General features: G+C 40.0%; 1 protein-coding gene across 14 annotated transcripts in view; it reads left to right on the top strand.

The window, feature by feature from the left end:
* Positions 1-18,466, top strand: part of PBRM1 (polybromo 1) — a 131,815-nt gene that overhangs the window by 21,417 nt on the left and 91,932 nt on the right. For all 14 annotated transcript variants that reach the window (XM_045991658.1, XM_045991656.1, XM_045991665.1 and 11 more), the window contains 7 exons: positions 1,516-1,659; positions 4,689-4,805; positions 10,312-10,380; positions 13,428-13,526; positions 16,249-16,334; positions 17,556-17,651; positions 18,286-18,377. In XM_045991658.1, coding sequence (XP_045847614.1) covers positions 1,516-1,659; positions 4,689-4,805; positions 10,312-10,380; positions 13,428-13,526; positions 16,249-16,334; positions 17,556-17,651; positions 18,286-18,377 — 703 coding nt within the window. The remainder of the gene's footprint in view (positions 1-1,515; positions 1,660-4,688; positions 4,806-10,311; positions 10,381-13,427; positions 13,527-16,248; positions 16,335-17,555; positions 17,652-18,285; positions 18,378-18,466) is intronic.

Genomic DNA, 18,466 nt, shown 5'->3' with positions numbered 1-18,466 from the left:
TGATTTTGTGGTTATTTCTGTTGTGTGGTTTCATTCTTTTGTGTTTCATGAAATTTAATCTTGAGCTCACATTTCTTGGAACTTGATCTCTAGAAATTGTTTGAGGCTTAGATTGAAATTGGGTTCATTCAGGGTAGTGTGTTGCTTATCCCAGGCACCTGGCCTGTCTTCGTTAGGGCTAGTGTATGATGACTTCTTGGAGGAGAATCATCCCATGCCTCTCCTCTCCCTGCAGTGTTATGGTTGGAGAAGAGCACAGGTTGAGCTGGGTGGAGGATGAGGTGGGTAGTGTTGTTCCCAGGCATCACAGAAACTGAATTGTTTTTGAATTCCTGCTTAGGCTGCAAGTGTGGTGTTTGGAGTCCCAGCTTCTGGTGGACTCTGACCTTTATCTCCTGTCCCTGTAGCCTCAGAGAGCTTTGAAAACTGAAGCTTTAAGTTTATCTTACCTTACAGAAGCCCTCAAGTGGACATGAGCTTCAGTGTTCTGCTCGGTCATCTGGGTTCCTGCTTTTACTCTATTCTTGCTCTTTTGAGCATTGCTTTCTCCTTATTGGCAGCACCTGGATGGATTTGAAAGTTTAGTTTTACTTATTTATTTGTTTATTTTTTAAAAAATTTTATTTATTTATTTGACAGAAACACAGTGAGAGAGAGAACACAGGCAGGGGGAGTGGGAGAGGGAAAAGCAAGCTTCTTGCTGTGCAGGGAGCCTGATGTGGGGCTCCATCCCAGGACTCTGGGATCAGGACCTGAGCTGCAGGCAGACGCTTGACGAACTGAGCCACCCAGACGCACCACTGTTTATTTTAACATTGGTTCCAGTATTGCTTTTACTGGAAAGTTACAGTTAGAGTTTATCCCTGTTATACTTTAGGAAACGAAGTCTTCAAGTAAAGTAGTAAATTGCTTAAAAATAGAAGTAATAGTAGAATAATCGTTAGCTTCTACCCTTTTCACTTTCAGCCCTTAAACTGGGTCTTATCTTTTAAATTGCGTACGTTCATGTATGAGTAATTAGGGTCAAATTTTTTTTTAAGATTTTATTTATTTATTTGTCAGAGAGAGAACATAAGCAGGGGGAGCAACAGGTAGAGGAAGAAGCTGGCTCCCCACTAAGCAAGGAGCCCAGTGGGGCACTTGATTTCAGGACCCTCGGATCATGACCTGAGCTGAAGGCAGACACGTGACTGAGCTACCCAGGCATCTCTATTAGTGTTAATTTAACAAATCATTTATCTTTTGCCTCAAATCTTAATGTAATGAGATCATAGGGCATAAATAAATAATATGATTTCAGAATGCCTTTAGAACATATGCTTTGTTCTTCAGAAGAGGAATTGAGGCTCATGTATCTTTTAATCATAAAGACTTCTAAATTTGTTGTAAGAGTTTCAACATCGATGTCTTAGAATGCTAGTCTCTGCTGGAACAGAATGCTTTAAAGGTAGTTGTTGATTTACAATAAAATACTAAAGTGATATTTTTTTCTTTTGTCTTTGTTAATTTGTACAGCCAGATTCTCCTGAATATAAAGCTGCTTGCAAACTCTGGGATTTGTACCTTAGAACAAGAAATGAGTTTGTTCAAAAAGGAGAAGCAGATGATGAAGATGATGATGAAGATGGGCAAGACAATCAAGGCACAGTGACCGAAGGAGTAAGTGTGCAGCTGGAATGAGTCAGATGGACCGTTGTGAGAGTGGACAGGCCCCCATCTGTGATTTCTTCTGTGCTGCTATGGGCAACTGGGTTTCCTGTGGTGTTGTGCTGCTAACTAGGAGGGTAAGGGGGCATATGACCAGAGATCTCCACTCCGATTACAGGAGATCCTAGGACATCCTGGACATTAAGTGCTATGAGCGGTTGTTTTCATGAGTTGCACTTACATTAATGCATATTTCCTATTCAGTTTTAAGGAGAACCTTCATATTATCATGGACTGTTCCAGTTTTGCTGGATTGAGATATAACAGTAGGCCATATTGTGATTAAATGTTGGAGAGTCATTGGAATCACCTTAGAAATATTTTTTGTAGCTTGTACTGCTGCTGTTCCCAGAACATGCCAAATGTGCTCTTGCCCCTAGAATTTTGCAGTTGCTCTTCTGCTTGGAACATATGGTTCCTTTGGCTCTTTCTGTGACTGGCTCTTTTTCATGATTCTAACATCAATTAAAATTAAGACAGCTAGGAGTGGACTTTCCTGACAACCTGTCTAAATTGTTTGCCCTGTACCCGTCCTTTCCCATCATTACATCACTGTGTTCTATGGTCCTCAGTTTTTTGTTATTATATGTGAAATAATTTGTCTGTTTGCATGTTTCCTTCCTTTCTTCTTCGAAAGAGAATGATAGCTGCACAGAAAATACCACGTTATTCACCTGTTGCTGGCATCTAGACTGTGAGGGGTGTGTAGGTACTGGTAAACACTTGATGAACGAGCACGTGTGTTTAATTAGAGGAAGAAGGATAATAAAAGTAAAGACATTGCTCTTCTGTAGCTAAATAGTGAGACACCCAAAGCTGAGAGCGTTCCCCTTTCTTCCCTAAGTTAACCTCAATAGACCTTCTCCTGAAACTTTAACACAGAGAAAAGAAATACTAGGTGAATTTCTCAAAAATGTAAATACTTCGGGGCACCTGGGTGGCTCAGTCGGTTAAGCGTCCAACTCTTGGATTTGGCTCAGGTCATGATAATGGAGCCCCACATTGGGCTCTCTGCTCAGCACGGAGTCCACTTAAGATTTCCCCTCTCCCCATGCCTCCCTGCCACTCACACACCCACATGCTCTCAGTTTCTCTCTTTCTCTTAAAAAAAAAAGTAACTACTTCTTGGACTCTCAAAATGCAGCTCTTGGGTACCTTGTCAATTTCTTTCTGGCAGTTAAATGATTAGAATTAGGTAGAAGGCAATTAACTAGGGATTCCCTGGAATTTTACTCTCTGGTATTAATATAGGAATAGCGATTTACCCCATGCTTTCTTGGGCAGAACATTACCTACAGAGGGCCCAGTCGTCTTATAGGCCTCCAGGGTTCTAGTCAAAAAATGAAACCACCAGCATTTAGGACTTGCCTGTGTTTCTTTGGTAAGAAGTTGGGAGGATCTTGCCCATTCATGTCTATACCTCCTAGGCTACTTCTTGGCCCTAAGTTCTTGTGAATGGAGAGGGTATTTTCAGGCTTCTCTCTCCTTTTTTTTTTTTTTTTTTTTTTAAAGATTTTATTTATTTATTTGACAGAGAGAGAGCGCAAGTAGGCAGAGAGAGAGAGAGAGAGGGAAGCAGGCTCCCTGCCAAGCAGAGAGCCCGACGCGGGGCTTGAGCCCAGGACCCCAAGATCACAACCCCAGCCAAAGGCAGAGGCCTTAACCCCCTGAGCCACCCAGGCACTCCGCTTCTCATTTTTAAATTCAAAATGATTTCCTTGGAGCTTTCCCAGTTGCGGAAAGAGGTTCTGTGAGTACATTCACACACTGCAGCGCATGTTGCATGTCATCTGCAACACATGTTTCCAGAGTGGCTGTTTGGGTTGGGAGGGAAGGAATCTTGGCTGCAGAATATAACTCTGCTCTTTTTGAAACTAACTCTGTGGTACTGTGTTTTAGCCAGGAAGTAAATGACTTAAGCATGGGTATTTTTAGTCTGATTTCATCAGTGTTGTGTTGGTTCTCTAAGCTTATATAGTTGGAAACTCTCAGAGAATCACATGTTTTATTTGTTAAATATTTGTTATGTGTTTGTTATTGCCAGGCACTGTGCTAGGCTCAAGAGATGTTAATGTTCTCTCTGTGGAGTTAATGTTGGACCTTAAAATTGAGACTGTACTAAATAAAAAAGACCTGTTAGATGAGGACACAAAGACCAATGCTTTTGTGGTTTCAGCCAGAAATACCATTACCCTTTCTTTTGTATGCACAGAACATGGTTCTATAACTCTTTTGTTTAAGATTTATTTACTTATTTTAGAGAGAGAGTGAACGTGTCAGGGAGGAGCAGAGGGAGAGAATCTCAAGCAGACTCCCTGCTGACTGCAGAGTCCTACATGGGGTTTGATCTCACAACCCCAATATCATGACTGGAGTCAAAAGAGTCAGGTGTTTAAACAGTTGAGCCACCAGGCGCACCCATTTTCTGTAACTCTTGACGCAAATATGCCATTGCTCACTGTAAAAACCAGCTTCAGACTTAGATCCTGCCTGGCCAAGTACTGTGTGGGGCATATACTTTCCCATGTCGAGACAGTAAATAAGGTAGGAGTAAGTCAGCCAGTCTGCGGGGCAGAAGTAATGTGCATTATTTGATATGATCTCTATTTACTTTTGAGATAGCTAGAATTCTGTCATTAGATCTGATAGAGCCACCCCATGGGTAGAAGTATATATTTCCAGCTTTACATACATCCTTATTCTACCAGAATATTCAGACTTCAGTAAAAGGACCTGATCCAAGGGATTTAGTTGCTGAGGTAACATAAGGAGCCTCCTTAGTTTCATGTATGCCAGTCCAGGGGTGCAGGCCCCATGTCCGCATCTGAGCGTTTCTGTGGTATTCTTGAAACTTACACTAAATAAGTACTGTTTATAAGTTGCTTTTTGAATTAATTTTAGAAGTTTAGTATTGATGTTTGGATTTCTCTCACAGTCATTCTCTGTCTCTTCTCTCCTTCCTGCTAACCTCCTCCTCCCAGTCTTCTCCAAGTTATTTGAAGGAGATCCTGGAGCAGCTTCTCGAAGCCATAGTTGTAGCCACAAATCCATCAGGACGTCTCATCAGTGAACTTTTTCAGAAACTGCCTTCTAAAGTGGTAAGTGATGCAGTTAAAGACAGGTGAGTTAAAGTATGTCTTTGTTTCGTTTGGTTTTCATTTTTCAGCACTTCAGAAAATTTATTAGTTCTTAGTAAATAAAGGCATTGGAGGCTGCCAAGTGACCCTCCTCGAGGCCACAGCAGCAAGCACGTAGGACATGTTCTACCATTTTATCTCACCTGAAGGTTGTGAATTTAAAACAAAATTGTTTTTGACTGATTATTCTTACTGTTTGGTTTTTGGTTTTTATTGTAAAATATATGTAAGATTTACCATTTAACCATTTTAAGTGTACAGTTCAGTGAGGTAAGTACATTCGTATTGTATGTCTGTTTGCTTAATTAAAACTCTGTTCCATTAAATAGTAACGCCCCATAAAATAAAATAAAGTAAAAAAATAAAATACAAACAAAAAACCCAATAACTCCCCATCCCTCTCAGCCCCCAGCTTCTGGCAACTACCATTCTATGTTCTCTATGAATTTGACTACTTTAAGTACCTGATCAGAAGAGAACTCATACAATATCCTTTTGTATCTGGCTTATCTCATTTTGCGTCATGTATTCAGCATTCATCCAGGTTGTAGCATGTGTCAGAATTTCCTTCCTTTTTTTTTTTTTAGATTTTATTTATTTATTTGACAGACAGAGATCACAAGTAGGCAGAGAGAAGAGGAAGCAGGCTCCCTGCGGAGCAGAGAGCCCGATGTGGGGCTCGGTCCCAGGACTCTGGGATCATGACCTGAGCTGAAGGCAGAGGCTTTAACCCACTGAGCCACCCAGGCGCCCCTCCTTCCTTTTTAAAGCTAAATAAATACTCCCATTTGTGCATATACCACATTTTATTTGTCCATTCATCTGCCCATGGACATTGGGTTGTTTCCAATCTTGATGACTCTTAAAATAACAAAATAAATACATAAACTAAGCCTTTTATTTGTAAAAGAGAAGAAACATTCTCTTTGCTCAGGAGACAGAATGAGAAGATAAATGAGTTCTTCCTCTTTTAGTTCTGATCTCCTGGTGATGGAGAAGAGAGAGATCTAGTAGTACTCATCTACCCCAAAGAGGAAGAGGTTTTCCAGATAAGTGAAACCCTTTGAAAGTGGCAGGGCCTCTTGTGGCTTCATAACCGAAAGGCAGTGAGCATTGCTAAAGTCCCACTGTAGCCCATGGAACTACAGACATTTCGATGGCCTCCGCATTCTTGTATTTCTAGACAAGGATATACTTTTAGAAGTACTTCACTGTAGCATGTAACTCCATTGTGATCATTTACTTTTTATCTACCTCCTTCCCACATCCCTGAATTTAAGAACAATTATGTCCTATTTTCTTTTGTATCCTTGTCATATAGTTGGAATCCAGCATGTCACTGGTGTGCAAGAAATGCTTATTGACTGATGAGCGGCGTGCAGTTTTCCCCATCAGTCATCGACACGACTGGTTATTTAGAGATGTATCTTGACTAGTTGTAGGACAGTTACCACATTAGAAGTAAAGCAGAGGGGCACCTGGCTGGCTAAGAGGGTGGAACATGCAAGTCTTGATCTTGGTGTCATGAGTTCAAGCTCCATGTTGGGAGTAGACTTTACTTTAAAAAGTTAAAGAGAAAAAAAAGTTGAAAGAAAGAAAGCATATATGACCACTGCTATTCTAAGTGTGGATCTGATTAGAAAAATACAGTGATTATATTGGTCATATGTTTTAAATTTTAAGAGAAAAGGAAAACTATAAGATGAATCCTCAAAAAATTAAATACAGAATTACCCTATGATCCAGACATTCCACTTTGGGTACATACCCAAAGGAATTGGAAGCAGAATCTCAAAGAGATGTGTATACCCATGTTCACAGCAGTATTATTCAAAATAGCTAAAACATGGGAGCAACCTGATGGCCCTCAGTAGATGACTAGATAAATGGAAATGTGGTATATACATACAATAAGAGTATTTTTCAACCTTTAGAAAAGAATGAGGGGAGCCTGGTTGGCTCGCTCAGTTAAGAGTCTGCCTTTGGCTCAGGTGATGATCCCAGGGTCCTTAGATCAAGCCCTGCATCCCACTCCCTATTCAGCAGGAAACTTGCTTCTCCCTCTCTCTCTGCCCCTACTCCTGCTTATTCTCTCGTTCTCTCTCTCAAATACATAAATGAAATATTTAAAATAAATTAAAAAGAATGAAATTCTGACACATGCTAAAATGAACCCTGAACACATTATGGTAAGTGAAATCCGCCTGTCACAGAAGGACCAATATTGCATGTTTCCTCTTGTAGAAGATACTCAGAGTATTCAGATTCATAGAGAAAGTAGAATTGTGGTTTCTAGGGACTGGCAGGAAGAAAGGGGGGGCAGTTATTGTTCAGTGGGTCTGGAGAGTCAGCTTCGGAGGATGAAAAGTTTAGAAGATGGATGATGACCGTGGTTGCACAATAGTGTGAATGTACTTAATGTCACTGAACCACACACTTACAATGATTAAATGGTACATTTTTTGTATATTTGACCACAATTAAAAAATATATATAAGGGGCGCCTGGGTGGCTCAGTGGATTAGGCCACTGCCTTCAGCTCAGGTCATGATCTCAGGGTCCTGGGATCGAGCCCCGCATCGGGCTCTCTGCTCTGCGGGGAGACTGCTTCCTCCTCTCTCTCTGCCTGCCTCTCTGCCTACTTGTGATCTCTCTCTCTGTTAAATAAATAAATAAAATCTTTAAAAAAAAACAAAACAAAACAAAAAAATATATATAAGAAAGGAGTATAGTCTTTATTCAAGACCTACTCTTATTTTGCAGGAGATCATCATCAGTGGTCAAGCCACCAAGGGTGACTTGGAACAATAAAACATTAATATCCTGGGGCACCTGGGTGGCTCAGTCAGTTAGTGATCTCAGCTCAGGGCTTGATCTCAGGATCATGAGTTTAAGCCCCCCATTGGGCTCCATGCTGGGTGTGCGGCTTATTTTTAAAACAAACAAACAAACAAACATGTTTAATATCCTGTTCCTCCATTCCAGGAGGGCTTTTGGGAATACCACGTAGCAAAAGTTGGTTGGAAAAAGCAGGCTCCCATTGGTCCCTCGGGATGTGACAGTTTGAAGGTCAGCAAGGACTCAGATTGGGAGGGGAGGGCAGTTTTTAACCTTTCCTTTATGAGCCCTTCCCAAGCTGAATTGGCTGAAGGGGGGTACTGTTAATGTGTAGACCCAACAGATGAGATTACACTCCACCCCAGCCAGGGTGGCCTTGCTATAATTTGTCTTCTGAAGTAGAATTAATAGAGAGGGGGCAGAAAATGGGTTTGATCCAAGCAAAGAAAAGAGTAGGGTTAAGAAAGTAAGGGTAAGCTGAGGAATCAGATGAAAGGAAGCATCCCTGAGATCATGCCTTCAGCCCAGTAACTGGGTGAAGGCTGTAGTCTCCTGCTTTTTGTTGTTGTTTGGGCTTCAAGGACTTGAACAGATTGGAAGAACTTGGAGAACCCACATAGTAGACCAACTTTTTTTATTAACATATAATGTATTATTTACTTCAGGGGTACAGGTCTGTGAATCATCAGGCTTAGACAGTTCACAATGCTCACCAAAACACACCCTCCCCAGTGTCCAACACCCACCCACCGTATCCCTCCCCCGCTAGTCCCCAGCAACCCTCTGTTTGTTCCCTGAGATTAAGAGTCTCTTATGGTTTGTCTCTCGCTCCCTACCCGCCATGTCCCCCTGCCCTACCTCTCAAATTCCTTATATCAGAGAGATCGCAGGATAAGTGTCTTTCTGCTTGACTTATTTCACTCAGCATAATACCCTCTAGTTCCATCCATGTAGTTGCAAATGGCAAGATTTCGGTTTTTTTTATTTTTGGTCAGCTTCAGTTGATTCTTCCAAGGAACCAAACCTGTAGAAAAGACTTGGGGCAGTGAATACAGTGTGGGCATTGGGTTTTTTTGGGTTTTGTTTTGTTTTGTTTTTTTGTTTTTTTAAAAAAGATTTTATTTATTTATTTGACAGAGATCACAAGTAGGCAGAGAGGCAGGTGGGCGGGGGGGCGGGGGCGGGCGCTGAGCAGAGAACCTGATGTGGGGCTTGATCCCAGGATCGTGAGATCAGGACCTGAGCCGAAAGCAGAGGCTTTAACCCACTGAGCCAGCCAGGTGCCACTGTTTTGTTCTCGTTTCGTTTATAAAGATTTTTATTTATTTGAAAGAGGGCACGCTTTTAGGGGAGGGGCAGAGGGTGAAGGAGAATCTCAAGCTAACTCCGCTGAGCACAGAGCCTGACACGGGGCGCCATCTCACGATCCTGAGATCGAGACCTGAATTGAACTGAAGAGTCAGACACTTAATCAACTGAGCCATCCAGCGTCCCTGCATTGTGGACTTTGTGAAACTCTTCAAGAGCATTCCTCTAGCATACTTCACTTATTTTCTTATGATGAGCTAATATTAGATAAGAAATCAGAGAGTGCTTATAATTTTACCTTTTGTGGGTTTTTTTTTGAAGATTTTATTTATTTATTTTATAGAAAGAATGAGAGACAGAACATGAGCTAGGAGGAGGAGGCAGAGGCAGAGGGAGAGGGAGAAGCAGACTTCCCACCAAGCAGGAAGCCCGGGCTTGATCCCAGGACACTGGGATAATGGCCTGAACCAAAGGCAGATGCTTAACTGACTGAGCCATCCAGGCACCCCTTTTACCTTGATTCTTTAATGTGGTTTCACTTAATGTGTTTTAGTTTGAAAAAAAATTAATTTGACCAAAATAAGTAGAAGCGTTAAGTTAAATATGAAGCTAACAAACTTGCAACCTTGTGTAGTTTAAGATCCATAAGAATTTTATATGAGGGGCGCCGGAGTGGCTCAGTTGATTTAAGTATCCAACTCTTGGTTTTGGCTCAGGTCATAATTTCATGGTTGTGAGATTGAGCCCTGTGTCAGGCTACACAGTCGGCGCGGAGTCTGCCTGAGATTTTTTTCCCCCCTCCCTCTCCCCACCTCGATTCCTTCCTGCCAGCCCCCTGTCTACTCACAGATGCATGTTCTCTCTCTTTATTAAATAAATAAAATCTTTAAAAAAAATAATTTTATATGAAATAGGATAATATTGTGTGATTTAAGTTGAAAATTAAAAGAGCTTATAAGAACATTCAAAAACATTCTTCTATTTCATTTTCAAGGGTAAATATGTTGGAACCTTAAATTTTAAATTGTGTGATTCTGTGAATTTAGAATTTTTTAAAACATTAAGTTACAGTGTTGGATAATGGCAGTTACCAAATACTACCTGTAAGTTTGTACAATGTGCTCTTGTGTATTTCATGAATCTTGTTAAAATCAAATTCTTTCTGCTTCAACTATAACAAACCATATGCATTACAGCTGTGTCTGTAGCCTTGCATCTGACAGAGCTGTTCAATTGATTAACAGATTGTCAGTGTGCTTCCTTGTTTCTCATTTCCTGGATACTTTCTCTTATTTATCATGCCTGGGTTTTTGTCTTCCAGCAATATCCAGACTATTATGCAATAATTAAGGAGCCTATAGATCTCAAGACCATTGCTCAGAGGATACAGGTACGAAGATGACCACATGTAACCATATGTGTTTTAGGGCAATTCAGCCTGAGGTCTTTGTAGAGGCTTTTAGGAAACAGAAGCGATATCTTTGTAAGGGGTTATTAACAATATAATAAACAAGTAGAGTGGTATAACTGATTATAGCTTTGGAGGAGGTAGCATAGTGTCCATTTTGCATTTTACCTGTAGGGAGGAAAGCAGAATTTTCATTAGCATTGTAAATCTTGCTCTTAGGACAAAAATTAAAAAGCATTGTCCATAGACTTTTTAGTTGTGAAAGTTCCCATTAGCAATAAAGCTTTGTTGTTTATTCTTATCTGCTTCCAAATAGTTTTAGGATGTCTCAGAATAAGTTACCTTCAGTATATGTTAGAGGGTAAGGTCAGTGAAAACACAGGCTTTGTTCTCTTTGAGTGCCTTCCTCCCTGTATCCCCAGCAGTAGCAGCAGCCAACACTCACTTGGCATTGCTAGGTGCCTGCTCTGTTCTCAATGCTTTGTATGTATTAACTATCAATTCTGATAGCCACTCCCTGAGGTAGATACCGTTATTATTCCTGTTTTACAGATGAGAAAAACCGAAGCACCGAGCTGGTAAGTCACTGGCCCAAGTCAGCAGCTAGTAAGGAGAAGAGTTGGGATTTGAATCCAGACATTCTGACTCCCGAGTCTGTGCTCTTAACCTCTGCACTGTTACTGCCTCTCCACAGAGTAGGTGCTCAATAGATGTTTATTGAGTTGAATGAATGACGAAATTTAAAACTTGGCGATTAGAGGTTAAGGAAGGTATAGGGAGAAAGAGCTATATTTTACCAGAAATCAGTTTTTAGAGTTGGACTGACATGGGTTGTCTTCCTAGCTCTGCTCCTTACTAGCTATATCACTTCGGTCAGGCGACTTGCCTGCTTCCTCTGCTGTACGCTGGGTGTAGTGTGACCAGTTTGCAGACTCGGAGGGGGCAGGGGTAATGTATGAAGCATCTCACAGAGCACCTATGGGATGTGGCCTTGGGTAGTGTGAGTTAGGGTTCCTCCCAGAGGAAGGAGGGTTTGGGGCTCCCAGTAGATAAAGCAAAGAGGAAAATTTAATGTGTCACATTGTCTCATTGAGAAATGAGACTGAAGGCAAGTGGTTTGCCAGGAGGGAGAAACTTCCTTGGCTTTAAAATTGTAGGAGAGCAGTGAACAGTGTTAGTGTAGTAATTACTAGTACCGTAATACACCTTCACAGAATGTTAAAATACAGATTCTCTAATGTATCATCTGGTTTTTAAGGTAGATCCCTAGCTGCTATTGCTAATGACTTAGTCTCCTAGAACCTAAATCCCTGGGGTTCCTAACATCTACCTTGGGGGAAGATGTTTTTGTGATACTGCAGTTCAGATCAGATCTGTATACACCCCAACCCCAACCCCAGCCTTCTCTCTGAGACCTCTGTCCTTATCTTGTCTGTTCTTCCTTCCACACGCTCCATAGAAGCACCTCCTTTTGCCATCACCCTAAGCAGGATCTTGTCCTCTTGTGTCCAAATTATTGTAGTAGTCTCTCCTGCTTCTCTGATGAAAGGCTCTCCGGTCCTTTCTGCATGTTGCTTCCTGACCCTAGCATTCTTCCTTTTTATTCTTTCTGTTCCACAGCCTAGAGCCTTGTCACTTGTTTGCTAGTGCCTCCACTAGCAAATCAGTTTCTTGTAGCACTGCAACAGAAACCAGCTCTGAATAACTCCAGCAGAAGGAGAATCTGTGGAAAGAGTACCAGATAGCTCATGCAGTTGTTCGGAAGGCAGGCAGGAGAACTAGCTGTAGGGAAGTAGGCAGAACTCAGGGACATCATGGCACAGCTGTGGTCATGCATAGTCTTTTTGTGGTACCATTGCTGTTCCCAGTGCCATTTGCCACAGTGGATCCTGGATGTCCACTGCTCCCCTCTGCTTTATTGCCCTTTGCTGAAGTTAGGAATGCATTTTCTCTGTTCTCTTGCCCTCACTTTAGTCTGTCAAGACTCAAGCACAAATTACCTCCCCTTGCCCTGGCTGCCAGGCTGCTAGCAGTGCTGTTACCCACTTACTTGTACCCTCTCTTGTGGAAAGTAGTTTCTTCCCTACTACCTGTACTAGGACTTTTTCCAAATACGACGGGTGCTCAGGGTGACTAGCTGGCTCAGTCAGTGGAACTTGTGACTCTTGATCCTGGGGTTGTGAGTTCGAGCCCCACCTTGGGTGTAGAGATTATTTAAAAATAAAATCTTTAAGAAAAAAAAAATAGAGTGCTCAGATATTGGGTATCCTCACTTGGCAAATCACCAGCTACTCTCCTTTGCCGGCTGTCTGGATTTTTGCCTCATTTGTCCTTACTATACAGCCTTTGCTTATTATGGTTTTGCCTTCCCCTATCCTCCACTCCACTTAATTTGGTTTTCTCAGTCTCTCTAGAATGTGTCTGTTTCTGTGTCCTTCTCGTTAACCCTGTGTAACTTCTGCTTAGAGTGTCTTCCTCCTTCCTTTTCTTTGAAAATTGAAGGCAGTTCTTAGTCTCCCTGGATTATTTGGGATTGAGTGAGCGTTAAGATATGACAGCTCTAACACAGAGCCTAGTGCATAGTAGGTACTCAAAGAGTTTAACCTCTGTGCTAGACTATTCTATCTGAAGTTGTCTGTAAAACTAGAGGAGTTTTACTTCACACCCTTAATCCACCTTTACTTCACAATCCTTAATGGATTAGTATTCATGAAGCACTTAGAACAGTGCTTGGCACTGTTTGTTTGCTGAATTAAACAATTTTTACATTATTTGATCTTTTAAAAATTGTAAGTTTTTGTGAAGCTAACATAGCTCTAACTGTTACATATCTCAAAAACTTGTGTGTAAATGGACAATTGTAGTAGTTTATAGAAGAGAAAATGACTTTATATATTCATATGTGTATTTTCCAATAAAGTCTTTGAATATGGTGAGAATTTAAAAATATGTGGAGTTCTTTTTTTTTTAAAGGTCTTGCTGATTAACTTTCAGTTAAGAGGAACTGTTATATTTGTTGTTTACTCTAGAATGGAAGCTACAAGAGTATTCATGCAATGGCCAAAGATATAGATCTCCTAGCAAAAAATGCCAAAACTTACAATGAGCCTGGTTCTCAAGTGTTCAAGGTTAGTTTTTCGCTGTTGTTGTTTTCATTGGTAAGAGTAGACACCTTAATTTAGAGCCAGCAATTTTTATGTAACAACTTTATTGAGGTGAAATTCACATCTTACCATACATTTCACTCAAAGTGTATGATTTAATGGTATTTACTATATTCTGAATTGTGCAGCCATGACCACATTCAGTTAACAGTCACTCCATTTGCCCCTAGTCTCCCCATTTTAGGAGCACTGGCCTACTTTAGGTCTCTGTGAATTTGCCTATTCTGAACATTTCATGTAAATGGAATCACACAGATGTGGTCCTTTGTGACTGGCATCTTGCACTGAGCATGACGCTCTTAATACATTCACGTTGCAGCATGTATTGCTTCTTCATTCTTTCCATTGCTAAGTAATACTCCCTTACGTTTATATACTGTGTTTTAGTTACCCCCTTATCAATTGCTAGACATTTGGGTTGTTTCCACTTTACAGCTATTATAAAGAATGCTGCTGTGAACATTCATGTTTAAGTTTTTATGTGGACATAATATTTTCATTTTGGGGGTATGTACCTAGGAATGAAATTGCTGGTCCACATGGTAACTATATATTTAACTTCTTGAGGAACCACCAAATTGTTTTCCAAACCAGCTATACCATTTCACATTTGCACTGGAAATCTGCAAGTGTAATTTCTCCACATTCTCAATAACATTTGTTTTCCGTTTTTGTTTTTATGATAGCCATCCTCGTGGGTGTGAAGTAGTATCTCATTGTGTTTCAAATATTATTTCCCTGATGATTAGTGATGTTGAACATCTTTTTGTGTGTATATCAGCCATTCACATACCTTCTTTGAAAAACTTTTTAATCAGATCCTTACCCCATTTTTTTAATTGGGTTACCTGTTTTTTTATTGTTGAATTGTTAGATTTTTTTTATGTAATCTTGAACATTAAAGTAGGTGTCTGATTTACAAATATTTTCTCCCATTCTGTGGATTGTTTTCACTTTCATGATAATGTCCTTTGACACAAAGTTTTTAATTTAGTTAAGTCCAGTTTCTCCTTTTTTTTTTTTTTTTAAACATATCATGTATTATTAGCCCCAGGGTTAAAGGTCTGTGAATCACCAGGTTTACACACTTCACAGCACTTACCATAGCACATACCCTCCCCAGTGTCCATAACCCCACCACCCTCTCCCTACCCCTTCCCCCCTGGCAACCCTCCATTTGTTTTATGAGATTGAGTCTCTTATGGTTTGTCTCCCTCCCGATCCCATCTTGTTTTCTGGTTTTTTTTTTTTTTTTGGTTGCTTGTATTTCTAGTGTCTTATGTGAGAAAGCATTAATCCAAGGCCATAATGGTTGACACCTGTGTTTTCACCTAAGAATTTTATACTTTCAGCCCTTAAATCTAAATGTATCCATTTTGGATTTATTTTTGTATACTTGAATTAGGTGTGAGGTAGGGATCTACATTCATTCTTCCACATGGGATGCTCATTTATCCCAGCACCTTATACTCAAAAGACTGTTCTTTCCCCCACTGAATTGCATTGGCACCCTGTTGAAAATCAGTTGACTTAAGGTGTGTGGGTTTATTTCTGTAATCTCAGTTTTGTTCCATTCATTTATATGTCTATCTTAATGTGAGATAGAAAGTTTGGTTTTGATCTACTTTTTAGTGAAATATTGATTTAGTCTCTCCTTTAAACTTCATTAATATAAAAAGCAATTTCTGCAGTGCAACACACATTACGAAATGTCTCATTGCTTTGCAGTTCTCTCCTAGAAATTTTACAGTCCTGTAACACAGTTGCTTATAGACATTTTTTGTATTAGTGATAAGTCATTGGGAATTTAGCAGAGGATTTTCAGAAAACCTTTTGGGAGTAAAATCATTTAGACTTTTGGGCACCTGGGTGGCTCAGTGGGTTAGGCCTCTGCCTTCAGCTCAGGTCATGATCTCAGGATCCTGGGATCAAGCCCCATATTGGGCTTTCTGCTAGGGGGGAGCCTGCTTCCCCCTCTCTCTCTGTCTGCCTCTTTGCCTACTTGTGATCTCTTTCTGTCAGATAAATAAAGTCTTTAAAAAAATCATTTAGACTTTCAGAATGCTGCCTCAAATAGAGTTGCTTTTGGTAGTTAACCTGTCTTTCAGCTTTTAATCAATATTCGTCTTTTAAGAAACTTTGAATGAAAATCAGAAACGAGCTATGAAGTTCCTGTATTCTTAGTCCTTGATAGGACATTAATAGTAGAATACTAATAGTTTGTTGATGCAGTTAAGATTGTACATTTTGGTCTGATTATTTTCACTAAAATAAATTTTAGAGAGAGGTGAAACTAGATTTGGTATATTATTATGCTATTGATTTAAGCAAGTATATTCATCCTAAATTTGTGTGCATAGTCTTTAATCTTAGAAGTGTATCTTTGTATCAGTTTTTAGGTCAGTGGACACAGATAGAATTCATTGAATTTTCACCCATTTTTCCTTGTTCACTGTTAGATCTTTGTGCATTACTTGACTAATTATGAAAGAGCTGGGAGGCTTTTTAACTTATGTATAATTGTGATGATGTTCTCAAAGACAGAAAGGTTAGAGGATGCAACTTAATGGATAGTAAATGGATGCCTACTCCAAATGGAAGAGTGCCATAGAAAGTGTCCAGTGCATGACTGAGGGCATTTTAAACTGTCCCTTTTTTCCTAAACCGAGTAATTTTATCTTGACAGGATGCCAATTCTATTAAAAAAATATTTTATATGAAAAAGGCAGAAATTGAACATCATGAAATGGCTAAGTCAAGCCTTCGAATGAGGTATGTTTTTAAAATGTCTATACTCAGGGTACCTGGGTAGCTCAGTCAGTTAAGTATCTGTCTTTGGCTTGGGTCATGATCCTGGGGTCCTGGGATCAACCGCCACATCAGGCCCCTTGCTCAGCACGGAGCCTGCTTCTCCCTCTGCCCCTCCTGCTCATGCTTTCTCTCTCTCTCTCTCTCAAATAAATTAAATCTTAAAAAATAATAATGAAATAAAATGTCTAAATCCTTGTGCCTTTTTTATTTACCAAATTTTCTAGCTAGTGGAATCAATGCAGTGGAAAACAAGAAGTATATTGCATTTGAAAAGTATATTTACAGTTGATAATGTGATTCTGAAGAGAATACATAAAACCCTTCCTCAGCCCTTTCATTGCAGCTGAAAGGCTTTATTTAAAAACAATTTGGGGGGCGCCTGGGTAGCTCAGTAGGTGAAGCATCTGTCTTCAGCTCAGGTCATGATCCCAGGGTCCTGGGATCGAGTCCTATGTTGGGCTCCCTGCTCAGCAGGAAGTCTGCTTCTCCCTCTGCCTACTGCTCCGCATGCTTGTGCTTGCTTGCTCTCTCTCTCTGACAAATAAATAAAATCTTAAAAAAAAATTTTTTAAAACAAACAATTTTTGAGGTTAAACAGTATTATCTACTCTTATTGCTATATACGTACATAGTTATATTTATATGACACACTACATATTAATGTATATTATATATGGCAAGCATCTATATAATATTATGGTATTTTTGTGTTATATTTAATAGTATATATTTATATCGGCAGCAAGAGCATTTAGCCAGATGTCAGGAGATCAGAGTCTCACCCTGGCTCTTTCTTGTGCAAGGACTAGGACTTTGAACAAGTCTTACTTCTGGGATTCCATTGCCTCTTTCAAGAAATGGAAGCTGAGGTGGCTGCTTTCAAAGCTTTCTTCTGACCCTGACATTTCCTCCATTACCAGATCTTTGGTCACTGAGGGACCATAAGCACTCCAGGACCAGTCCTCGTCTGTTCTCTTTGGCAGAGTCCTGCGGTTTTGGAGCAAAGTGTTCTGTACAGTAATGGCTCAAATATTTGAGCATTTCTACTTAGAAACAAAAACAACAAAAAAATGCTTGCTTCCTTTTTGTTTACCTAGCATTCTGATTCCAGCTGTCAGTTTTCTGAGTTTGTTTGTTTTTTTTGTTTTGTTTTGTTTTGTTTTTAATCTTATCTCTGGATAGGACTCCATCAAATTTGGCTACAGCCAGGCTGACAGGTCCTTCTCACAGTAAAGGCAGCCTTGGTGAAGAGAGAAATCCCACTAGCAAGTATTACCGGTGAGAGAGTGAGTGTGTTTAGTCTGAGAACTGACCTTGTTTATGAGGCTAGGCTTACTAGTGTTTGCCTGATGGCTATCAGGAAGTAATTCTTTGGGGTATAATTGGGTTATTATGACAATTGCTATCAAATAACCTTATTTAAAAGGTTGAGGTGCTATAGTCAGCCTGACCTGACTTCTGGAAAATGCTTAAGCAGAAGTTATTTGTCAGGGAGTGTTTAATATTTCCAGTAAAATAAATTGTGGAAAAAACTAAAAGATTTTGTATTCAAAATAGAATTTGTGTTCATTGTAGGATATGAACATCTTAGAAGAGAATTAACCAGTAAAGATGAATGAATCTTTATTTTTTATAAAATAAGGAGTAGTGCTGCATTTAAGTAACACACAATTGCAAGTAGCCTACTTTAGGCCTTTCTACACCACTCCCTCTCTTTTCAGAGAAAAAATTGGTCTTGGCTAAGATTGCTTATGGGGACTGTTAAAAGTACAAAGATAAATTGAGCACACAGTTGAATAGAAATTGTTTTTCTTTGATGTGAATGCTTTGTTAACAGTTCCTGTTTCCTGTAAAGTAACCAAATTATTATAACCTCTTTCCCTGTCTTCTGATCACTTGTTTTTCTTTGTAGTAATAAAAGAACAGTCCAAGGGGGTCGTTTGTCAGCAATTACCATGGCACTTCAGTATGGCTCAGAAAGTGAAGAGGACGCTGCTTTAGCTGGTGGGTATTAGGTCATGACTAGTTAATGCCTTCTCAGTGGATCTTCTAGTGAAGGAAAGGTACAGTAACTTTGGTCTGGCTGGGAGTTT

Source organism: Meles meles, chromosome 20, assembly GCF_922984935.1.
Source record: "Meles meles chromosome 20, mMelMel3.1 paternal haplotype, whole genome shotgun sequence".
NCBI classification, from domain to species: domain Eukaryota; kingdom Metazoa; phylum Chordata; class Mammalia; order Carnivora; family Mustelidae; genus Meles; species Meles meles.
The sequence above is the reverse complement of the archived record's forward strand: the minus strand, read 5'-3'. Positions and strand labels throughout refer to the sequence as shown.